The sequence below is a fragment of the Morus notabilis genome, unplaced genomic scaffold (genome assembly GCF_000414095.1).
Source record: "Morus notabilis unplaced genomic scaffold, ASM41409v2 Scaffold21, whole genome shotgun sequence".
NCBI lineage: Eukaryota > Viridiplantae > Streptophyta > Magnoliopsida > Rosales > Moraceae > Morus > Morus notabilis.
Window position 1 is genome coordinate 226,629 of NW_010363416.1, and position 11,942 is coordinate 238,570.

The 11,942-nt window shown below is 34.8% G+C and overlaps 1 protein-coding gene and 1 pseudogene across 1 annotated transcript; one reads left to right on the top strand and one right to left on the bottom strand.

Annotated features, from left to right (window-relative positions):
- Positions 1-3,546: 3,546 nt before the first annotated feature.
- LOC21394963 lies at positions 3,547-4,594 on the top strand (annotated as a pseudogene).
- A 542-nt stretch (positions 4,595-5,136) lies between these two features.
- On the bottom strand, positions 5,137-6,278 carry LOC112092725 (polyubiquitin-like). The gene is made up of 2 exons (XM_024169600.1): positions 6,195-6,278; positions 5,137-6,039 (listed from the first exon to the last, which is right to left on the bottom strand). Exons 1-2 carry the CDS (start codon positions 6,276-6,278, stop codon positions 5,137-5,139), a joined length of 987 nt encoding a protein of 328 aa, XP_024025368.1.
- Positions 6,279-11,942: the final 5,664 nt, after the last annotated feature.

Sequence of the window (11,942 nt, forward strand, 5' to 3'; positions counted from 1 at the left end):
CTGGTCTTCATCCCGCCGCGGCTACCCCGTCGGCGCGGCCCAACGGCCACGCCCTTGATTCCTCAGCGCCGGTGGCCAAGGCTGCTACCGGCCACAACATTCGAAGAGAAGAAAGAGCGAAGGAAAAAAAAATTTCCAGAACCATCTGAAAAAAACAAAACTTCTCTAATAAATTCCTTTTACAAATTTCCTTAATCGCTAATTTTTTAGATAATCAATTTTGTGAATAATAAATAATTATGCATTTATTCAACAAATTTGATTAAAATCAATCACCAAAAAAAATTCATATGATTATATCTATATACATGCTTTTCTTAACAAAATAAAGCATATCTAAAATTCCATAATCAAAAGAAAAATCATTTGAATCAATCAACATGATATTCAGCTAGAGATATTGGAGATAAAAATTCTCTCAATAATTTAATGTGATGACTGCTCTGATACCATTTGTTGGATCTTTCAAATCCATGTTCCACATTCCAGGAATCATCACACCAAATTACTAAGAAAATAAGTTAGGATAAATACCTGTCTCCATTGATGCAGCCTTGAATCTCCAGTAGAATTCTCTAAGACAACGAGCACGACGGTTATTACCTTCCTCAATCAAATCTCCTTACTTTCTTAATAGGGCGTTTTCTCTCTAGATGGGGAAGAATTAAAACTGCCGAATGATTTGACGTATTGGGGACCATAACCTAAGTTTCTATATATACTGCCTCATTAGGCTCCCATTAAACCTAGTTGGGTCAATATGGGTATCCACCCATTCAGCCCATACCTTGTTAAGAGACTTGGACTTTCCATAATTAGATCACTTAATTAGTCCAATTAATTAAATAGCTTAATATAATTATTGAATAAATATGTGGCCCACAATATAGGAAACACACGTTTCCTAACAATACATAGGGTGTGTTTGGTAGCCTTAAAAACTCAAAAAAATGCAACTCGAGTTCTAACTTTATTCAAGTTCATGTTCTTTTAAGTTTGAACTCGAGTTTGGGACTAAAACTCGAGTTCAAGTTTCTCCTTCAACTTGAGTTCAAAAACTCAAACTCAAATTAATGAACAATATTTTTTCTATTCTTAAAAATGCTATAACTTTTTCGTTTTAATCCTGATTGAGATGATTTTTTTTCTATGCGTTGACAATAAAAAGACGAATAAAATCCAACCATATACCCTATTAAAATTTTTCATCACCATTGAGTTTTTATTAAAATACTATCTGAATACAAATTCAAATTTTGACTCACTCAAACACAAACTCAAAAATATTCTTATCTCAAACCATTAGGGCTGGCAATATAGGTCACGACACGACGACACGACTCAAAAATGACACAAATTTTGCGGGTTAGGGTTGAGAAAAAAAAGGTTCAGATCAGAATTGGGTCGACCTGAAATTGACACGAAAAATACGGATCAATTTCGGGTTGGACCCGCCTAACCCAAACACGACACGAAACTCCTAAAAAACTAAAAAATACATATATTTTTCATTACATATTTTAAATTTTATTATGAACTTGTAATATCATGATAGTTATACTCAAAATCTTATACTATTATTTGCTTAATTTCAATGGATGTTATTATAATTTAGTGTGTCATGAATTCTAAGTTATTTCTAATATGTAAAAAACTAAATTAAAGTATACACTTTTCGTGTCAATTTCAGATTCACTGGTTAATTTTGTGTCACGAGTCATTTTCGGGTCGTGTCGTGTCAACTCGTAAAGTGATCGTGTTGCGGTTTTTAAAAAATTTCGTGTCACGGGTCGTGTTCAGATTGACTGCAAATTTTTAAAAAATGATCAAAACACGACACGTGACACGAATTGCTACCACTACAAACCATAACTCAAATGTACACAACCAAACACAAACTCAAGTTATAATTTTAACTCAAGTTATAACTCAAATTCAACTAAAAATTACACTCAAATCACACTCTAAAAATAACAGGTCCATAGTTTTTTTATGTCCTATCAATAAATTAGTTTATGGAGGCTTTTATAGGACCTATAGCATAAAATGTTTTAGGACGTTAGATTTGATTATAAAAAGCATATCAAAACAAAAATTTTGTAAAACTGACACAATTTCATCGAGCTCCGTCTAACAATTAAAGCAGATGGTTTTCATTCACCCGAGTTGTTGGGTTGGGTGGGACCCACTGAAAAGCCAAAAAAAACCTCTTGCTGATATGGAAAATAAGTAGGTCCCACTTGTGCTAAGCAGACATTTAAAAACAAAAACAAAAACCTATTGAGATTTTTGAAAGCTGTGTCCCACCTCACAGTTTTTTATAGCAACCGTTTTTCCCGCGCAGTCATTGAAAAACGGTTGGTCCCAAATTTAGGCTTTGGACTTGGGGGATTTTTAGTGCACCCTCTATTCCTTATTTCCACCTGAAATTCCGGCCAGCTATAGCTTTCTTTCTTATTGACTGGCACCGGTTAGAACCATCCCCACCTTGCTGGACCGGGCCGTCAACAAGGAAAAATATAAAAAAATAAAATAAAATAATCCTGCGCAAATTTCAATTTCAATTCCAATTCTAATTCCGTTTAAGAATTTTCAAGTTTCCAGCTTCCCTATTAGTTTCTGAATCAAGAATTTATAGAGTAAATGTCACTTTTTTTTTCTTTTTGAATTTTCCTATTCCTTGGTTATAGAGTACAGAAACCAATTGATGCAATATCCGGTATTATGCAGGTATGCTTGGACATAGCAAAAGTTAGCGATATTTATGCAGCCATCTCAACTTCTCTGAAGGTATGAGTTCATAAAAAAAAGTGTTTCATCTTTTTTTCCTATATATACAACAATTTTCCCTATTGGGGAATATATTAGAACCATCCCCACCTTGCTGGACCGGGCCGTCAACAAGGAAAAATATAAAAAAATAAAATAAAATAATCCTGCGCAAATTTCAATTTCAATTCCAATTCTAATTCCGTTTAAGAATTTTCAAGTTTCCAGCTTCCCTATTAGTTTCTGAATCAAGAATTTATAGAGTAAATGTCACTTTTTTTTTCTTTTTGAATTTTCCTATTCCTTGGTTATAGAGTACAGAAACCAATTGATGCAATATCCGGTATTATGCAGGTATGCTTGGACATAGCAAAAGTTAGCGATATTTATGCAGCCATCTCAACTTCTCTGAAGGTATGAGTTCATAAAAAAAAGTGTTTCATCTTTTTTTCCTATATATACAACAATTTTCCCTATTGGGGAATATATTGATCTCCATGTTCTTTTGTCAAAAAAAAAAAAGAACCCACTGAAAAGAGAATTTCTAAGAAAACAAAAGGGATAAGTGATAGTGGCCAAACTTGAATATCCTTATAAAATTTTCAAATGGTTATTCAAATTATATAACTATGTTGCCTCTTTTTTATGTTTTTCTTTCTCACGGTATTTTCAAGTTGTCGTTTCTACTCATTAATTTTTCTGGTATTGAAGCTAGAGAGAAGGCGCGGTACACTGTTCATTTGTTGAGTTGAAGTTTCTTGAGCTCTTTGGCCGAACATGGCGACCAAGGTGAAGAACCTCCTGAAAGGCCTAAGATACATTTCCCAGATGTTCGGTATTCTATTATTCTATCTGGTCTCAACTTGGCTTTATAATTATCTCAATGTTATCACTCTCAAGGTTTAGTCTTTGTTTGATTGCCGAGAAAAAAGGATACGATTTCTAAAATCATGGAAAATTTTGCAGATGAGAAAGAAGAGGAAATACAAATTGGCTTTCCCACAGATGTAAAGCATGTTGCACACATTGGATGTGATGGCCCTTCTGCCAATATGCCTAGCTGGGTATATCAACCATTATATATTTGTTTCTAATCTGTTTCTTTTTCAACGTAACAAATTAGCATATTCCTCAATTTTTCCAACTTTTTCTTTTTTGTATTTTATTTCCATTTGAGAACAAGACAAAAATGATACTTGATTTTGAACCACATTTTCTCTATGTTATGCGAAAATCGTGATCAGATGAACGAGTTTAGATCTCCGTCAGAAATCACATCCGGGCCATTGGAATCTATTGGGCAATTATCCTCCAAAGGTTGGTTCCTTGTCCTAATGATTTTCTCTTTTTGCCTAGAATGATATTTGAACTTGAATCCTTATGGAGTTCACTTTTTTTATTGGTTGTATGAATTCAAGACACCACGAACAGAAATGAAATTTCAAGATCAAGACGGCACTATTCAACGAACCTAGGTTCTCCTGTAAGCTCCCCGACCAAACGAGGATTTGACGGTTCAAAACATTCTAGGCGCCGCCGTTCAAAGGATGGTTCAATGGGCTCACCTGCCCGCGATTCCTCAGGCAGTTCCCGCCATTCTCGACGGCAACAAAAGTCAAATCTAGGACCAGAGATCTCCAACCAAGACCAGCCTGCCATCCCGAAAAGCTCTCGCAGGAAGAAGGGGTCAACTGAAGGAGGGTCAACAAAGTCAACAAGATCATCAAGGTCAGAAGGCGAGAATTCCTTGACAGATAACCAGTTCTTGGATCTTGGAGCAGTGTCTGAATCTGGGAATAAGGAAGTGGCAGAAGATAAGAAATAAGCGAATTGCACTTCAAGAGAGGTTTTTAACATGACCCTTTAATGCAGCAAGATAATTCTAACTTTCAATTGGGTTTTTCTTTTCTTTTCTTTTTTTGTTTTTTTGTTTTTTTTTTTTTTGCCATTTTTGTTTTCTCTTTCTGGTATTGATAGCTCTGGCTGGAAAATTCAATCCAAGAAGGTGGTTCCTGCATTGCAGCAGTTTTGTTGTTTGTTTGTCTAGAAAGCATAGGAAAGAAAGTTGCTCAGTTGAATCTGTCAGTGGAACTTTCTTGCTTACTTTTCAGTTTCAAGGCATCACAGTAATAATCTATACATGGATTACATTTTATATATTTATCCTTGACAGATTTTTGAACAGAAAAATCTCTGTAAAAAGCTAAACATTATTGCAATCATTTGTAAATGTGTAAAATATTTATCTCCTTTTCTTTACAGTAAAATATGTAAAAATCTAAAGTCAAAATATTGCATATAAGCAGAGTTTCAAAAACTTTATTCAACTAATGATTTGCAATTCCTCAAAGGGCAATGATATACACTTCAATATCTAAGTACCATGTGAAGAGTAGAGTGCTTATGTATGTTATAGCTTGACAAATTCTGGTTTTCAGCAAGTCTTTTCCCCGAAAATACAATACTTTGCCAACAAATTGGGACTCCCACTTTACAGGAAAGCTTTTCCTTTACCTCGTTGACCGTGTTCGATAGTGTAACATAGAGTGTTATGGTCTTTCCACTCCATGTCTTGACAAATATTTGAATCCAAGAAGCCTGAAGTTCCAAACTTGAACTCTCTTCAACCCCATAAAAGGCCAAGCTCTTGGAGTCCTCAAGCTCATTTCCCACGTAAATCATCTTACAATCGCTGACGGGACATCCTATGATGCTCTCGACAATTGTCTTGACATCACGGACGGTGTACAACAAGTTCACGTCGAATTTCAGAATCTTCCCACTTGGGGTTGTAACGCTAATCGGCGAGAAAGTTTTCGGATGAAAGATCAAATGCATTGTTGATTCTGTTTTTATGCCAAGTGAGACCAAGGTCCTATAATCTTCAAGCCTCTTCCCATCATGGAATAGAGCATATTGGTCCGGATTTGCTCCTTCCACAGCATGGATTTTGGATTTGATGTCATGGACAATGTGATAACCATTCGCTTCGACGACAGCGGTTTTCTTGCTTGAGGCTATTTTGACATAGATTTTCAACCTTGTTGGATTCTGAAGATTCAGAATCCGATTCTGACTCTGGTCTTTTTCTTGGTTCTGGTCAACTATTGTGCGTCCATTCTCAAGCCCATCATCACTGACCAAATGGGATTCTTGAGAGTTTCTTGAATTTCCCTTCTTTGTATGTATTAAGGCTTTCAAGTTTCTGATGGTCACAGATTTCCTAACCTTCAAGGTTACTATTTTCATGGCTCTCCAAAATATGTTATTCTGTCACAGGGAAAGACAAAAACAATATTGGAAAATTTTGGAACAATTACCTATAAAGAAAAAGAAAAAAAAATAGAATTTATTTATTTAGTTGATCTTTAAACTTTAAAGCAGAGAATTTGTTGGTTCAAAAAGAAAAGAAAAAAAGAAATTACCTTATGTTGAGATGAACCCAATTTGCTTGATGGGAGTTTGCGGTATCCTTTGAACAAGTAACTGCAATGTGTTGGAGCTTCCATTGGAAAATATTATAACTTTCAACCAAGTTTAGTCTTCTCAAACTTTCTAGATTTTGCAAAAAAAATTTATCAGTGCAGAGAAAATATGTCCAGTTTTTCTTGCTTCAATGAAGATGGCAAAACGAAAAAGTTTCTCTTTCTCTTGCTGTAATAATCTCAATTATTATCCTATTTTTCTCCTTTATTTTTTATTGATAGAATATACATTTTTTTTTCTTTTTATATATTTGGCTTAGGAATTAGGATAGAACTGAGACATTATTATACCAATCTAATAGGAATAATTAGACCAAATAATGGCTGCTGCATCACGCGCAGAAGTAGTTAAATGATTTAGGATATTAAAAAAAAAAATTGTACTTAACATAAGCTGAAACCAGGAGTTGACCTTGGTATTAAGAAAATATATACCAGAATGTCAACAATACAGTTCACAATTTTATCTAAAAAATTGCATATAAAATTATTTGAAAAATAAAAAGAATGACGATTTTATGTCTATCAGTGCTCCCCACTAATTAAGTGTGCAATAATAATTGGTAAAACAATAAGAATAGTTTTTTTATAAAAAAAAATATTTATTTGCTTTCAACATGATATATAATTAACACAGTTGACGCATCAAATTCAAGGGTATTGTCTTTCAACCACGAATATGATTCATCGCAATTCCCTTTCAAGAGAAGGAAATTTCAGGGCAAAAAAAAAAAAAAGAAAAGAACAAAGAAAGAAAAATTTGTTATTGAAATGAATATTACAAAATAAAATAAATCTTAGTTCCTGAGAGACTTTATTTTGCTGCAATAAGCAGGCATTTGGGGTTCATATAAAAATATTAGCATTTATTTATGAATGTGACAAAATGTGTATCTCCTTCTTAGTATGAACAAGCAAATTTTTCAATAACTTCATCCATTGATATTTTCCGGTGATCATTATTCTAGATCGGTTTAAGGATTTAAGATTCTGTAAATTTTATGCTTATCTTCAAACCTGTTAAGCTCTCAACAATTGTCTTGACATGAAGGAAAGTGTACAAGACGCTTATGTGAAACTTCAGAATCTTCCCATTTTGGGAGGCTTATTGTTACTGGCAGCAAAGTTCTTTTTGGGTGTAAATCCAAGCGAATATTCGATTTGCTTTTCATGTCAAGTGAGACTAAATTCCTACAATCTTCAAGCTCTTTCTCATCATGGCAAAGGTTTGTCTCAATGGGAATAAATTTCTTGTTTGATGTTATACAAACCAAAGAAGGCCTAAGTTCAAAAATTGAATATTTCTCTTCAATTCCATAAAAGGCCAAGGTCTTGATGTTGTCGAGCTCGTTTTTCGAGTAGATCATCTTACAGTCTCTGACAGAATTTCGGATAAAGCTAGAAAGCTATAATTTAATATCCTATAATGCTCTCAACAATGGCTTTGACACCGCGGACTGTGGACAACACATCTACCATGAATTTCGGATTCTTCTGATTGGCAAGAATTGTCTTGGATGGAAAATCAAGTAAATGATTGATTCTGTTTTGATGCCATGTGAGACTAGAGTTCTATTATCTTCCATCTTTTCCCCATTATGGCATAGAGCATACTTGTTTGGTTTGATTCCTTGTGAAGCAAGGATCTTTGATTTTATGTTAGTTAAATGACTCAAATTAGTTTTGAAAAAGTAATAATTTTGTGATTTTTGGATAAGTTGCTGTTTTTTATTTTTGGGTAAGAATTATTAAAAGTCTATAAATAAGTGCTTTGTATAAGGTTTTTATGTGTGCTTAAAGAAAAGTGTAGAGACAGAGACCCTGTTTGGAATTGATCTCGTTTTTTATTTTTCACGTTTTTCAATAAAAACGTTTTTAAAACAGCGTTTGGCGCAATAAAGACAAAAAACATAAATGAAAACGATTTTTTAGTTTAGTGTAAAATGAGAAAGAAATGAAAAATGACTTTTAGTCGTTTTTATTTTTTATTTTCGTTTTCTCATCTCTCAAGCAGAGAGAGAGAAAGAGACATTAATGAGTTTTTTTACACTGAAGCAATCTCTTAATAAAATTACTAAACGCATTTTCAAAAATAAATTCTATCTGAGATTGAAAACGTTTTCATTTTCATTTTCATACAAAAAATAAAATTATTTTGGAACGAGTTATAAACAGGCCCAGAGTGTCTCCTTTTGAGAGAGAGAGAGAAAAGTTAGGAGATAGATAGGCAAAGGTGTAAGGGATTTTGGGTAGAGAGAGAAAGTGAGAAAGTTTGTTGAGTGTGTAACTCTGAAACTGTTAGTGAATTTTTCTCTCTTTCGTGGACGTAGTAAATTTTTTCGAACCACCTAAATCTTTGTCTTTTCTATTTTTTTTGTTATTTTTGTTTCAGTTTATTTTTTTGCTGCATAAGTGTAGTGGTGTGTTTTCCCTAATAACTGGTATCAGAGTTGTGATGAAGATTAAAAGAAAAAAAAAAGAGATCAAGATGATGTCCGGGATAAAATTTGAGCCCCCTAATCGGAGGTTGGACGAAGGAGTTACGACGATTGGAAGAAATGGGTATTTCTGATACTTTGTCCGGCGAGTGCGGGGGCTACCGATAAATTTGGGGGTCATATGACATGTTGTTGTGCTCAGCTCATCGAGAGCTTCGCGATGGTAAGGGAGGTTTCGAAAACAAGCACCTGAATATGATCGGAGGTTTCTTGAACAATGACGGAGAAGAAAAGAGAGAGAAAGTGAGAGAAGTTTCAAATTCTAGTTTTGTTACAGTTAAAAGCTCTCATAGAAAGTTACATCAACTTTTTATGCTACAGTTAAAAGCTCTCACATAAAGTCAAATAGCAACTCGAATTGAAAACTTGAATCCGCGAACTGAACGAGACCTTAATCAAGGTCAATGGTTCGTTTGGTATGAGGGTTGAAACCAGGGTGATTCTAGTTTTGATTTTGGAACCAGAACCATGATTTATGTTTTTGGGTCCAAATCATGGTTCTGAAACTAGAATCAGAATCAGGTGTTTGAACCACGAGTGATTCATGATTTAAAATATCACATTAGGGTTCAAACCTTGAATCAGAACCATCCTAACCAAACATTGATTCTGAGTGAGTCAAATTAAAATCACTTTTTACTTTTTGTAAACAAACACTGGTTCTGAACCAAAATCATGGTTTCGAATTGAGTACCCTTACACCAAAAAACACCAAGTCTTCTACTTGATCTTATTCTCAAATATTCTCTCTAAACTGATAAAATTTGTACTAACTGGAGGTAAATAGCTTAGCCGATAGAAAGTCTAAATTTTCCGGTGTGTCCTTTTTCTATTGTTCACTTGTAGTCCGACACTATTCTTTGAATAATTCGATAAGGATTTAAATTATTAATTGTGTACTAAAATTAGACTATTTTAAATCTTAGAATTATTTGTGGATTTAAATAAACTCTAAACTTGACTCTTTTATGTATTTTACATCGATAATGACGTAGTCACTGATAGTGTCAATTTCTAAGCTCAGATAACATTTTTCTATCGAAAATGTTATTCGCGTAACTCTGATTTAACTAATCGGTAATTAAGGACTTCTTGAGTGTTGGAGTTTATTTTCCGGCATACTGCTAACATCGCATTGCACTTGAAAATTCTTATAATTGAAATTCTCAAGTTACTTTCAGATTAAAATTTCTTCCACCTTAAATCATAGTGAGAATGCAAATTTAACTTAAAACTTACTATAGAATTTTAAAATATTAATATTAATTCTATAAAACCTTTAGTCACGTAATCAAATATGATATTTAAAAAAAATTGATTTAAATATGTAAATTATTGTCACGACCTCAAAGATGGGACCGTGATTATTGGAGTTTAATTTAAAATTTAACCTAATTAAATTGAACTGTTTAACAAAAATCACAAAAATAAATACATAAATATCAATATAGTTTGCTCTGGAGACTTTCTTTTACAAATAATATTTAAAACAACCCATAAAGTCCAAGAAAAATAGTACAACTCTGGGACAATGTCGACCAATACAGTTTATATACAGAAATATAGTACATCTCATAATTAAAACTGTAAATCCGAAATAAACGTATCGCTTCAAATCTCGTGCCTTCAATCCATTGGCATCCACTTGTCACGTTATAAATCTAAACCGCTACCTCTGGAAGGGGGTTTAAAACATTAAAAACATAATAGTAAAAGTGAGCATAAGGCCCAATATGATATGATTTTATAAAACATAAAGGTACTCACGGTCCGAAGACATACACCCGGAACCGATCATCTTTTAAAAAAAAAAGAAAATACTCACATAGTAGTGGTAAAATATCTATATAATGAAAATATGCATAGCCATAATACCACTGAGCAAGAAGTGGATCCGTACGGGTTTCGGGACCTGCCCCTAAGGATACGATTCCCATATCCCGATCTCTGAGGCAACCATGCGTTATATCATTTCTTAAAATATTTTAATTTAAGAAATGATACTCTTTAAAATCTTATTTCTAAAATCATTGCAAAACTTAATAGCATTATTCATGTCATTTCCTTCAAAATCATTTTCTTTCAACATGTTTTGTTCTAAAACATTTTCATTCGCCAAAATCATTTAAAGTAAGGCTAACAAGGATATAGACAAGAATATCCTACCTCTTGACAATTTAATCTATGGATAACGTCACGTTGTCCAACCGTCTATTCTTGACACTCCACGGCTTGCTCTGAACCTCAATGAATCTATTTGATTTGCTTCGATCTACGTGCACAGTATTGGTAGACTTTTCAACGGAGTGGAATTGGCACAACTGGAGGTCACTGTTGTGTTCAACACGTCAAAACGAGTCAGGATATCATCTCAGATCTTCGATCGGACATCAGGAACCTCAAGAACTGAGCTTGCGGGAATCCGGCATCCGGTGGCGGCAGTAGCGGCGGTGGGGTTGCCGGAGCACATTTCTGCGGCGGACTTAGGTCCTACCCCCCCTAAATCGACTATTCTAAGTTCAATGGTACAATCAATTTCACCAAATTCGGCATCTATCTACTCCGATCAAACCCAAAAATGTCGACAAAATCCAGCGAATTGATTCTCGATTCCCCGGCAATGGAACCTCAAAATTGGCTGAGGGCTTTTGTTACCTACTTCCTTCTGAGTGTTTTGACACCAAAATCATGACGATCCAATGGTTGGATCATCGAAACCACCCTCCACCTAAGCGGCGGTGGCGGCGAGCTCCGATCTCCGGCAAACGGCGGTGAATTCAGGCGGCTGAGGGTTGCTTCTTGCTCTACGTCGTCCTCTGAGTCCAATGGCACCGGCGGTGTCAAAAACGGAGGCTGGAATAGTATACAACGGAGAGGAGGCGCGGTGGCCAAAATGGGCGGCTCCTACGATGGCGCTCCGGCAAGAATCGACGGGTGAGACGGCATGGGTTTTGTTCATCTCGTCGAGCTCAGTCCATAGGGACCGGAATCACTCCGATCGGAGGTCGGACAATAAAGTTACGACAACAAGAAGTTCCGATAGTTTTCGGACATTTCGCCAGCGATTGCGGTTGTCATGCGGCATGTCAACGAGTCTAGCTCGTCAAGAGCTTTCTGATAGTGTGGGTGTAAAACCCAAAATTTATTTGGGGTCAATTTGTAATTTTTAAAGACTTAAGTGTGAAAATTT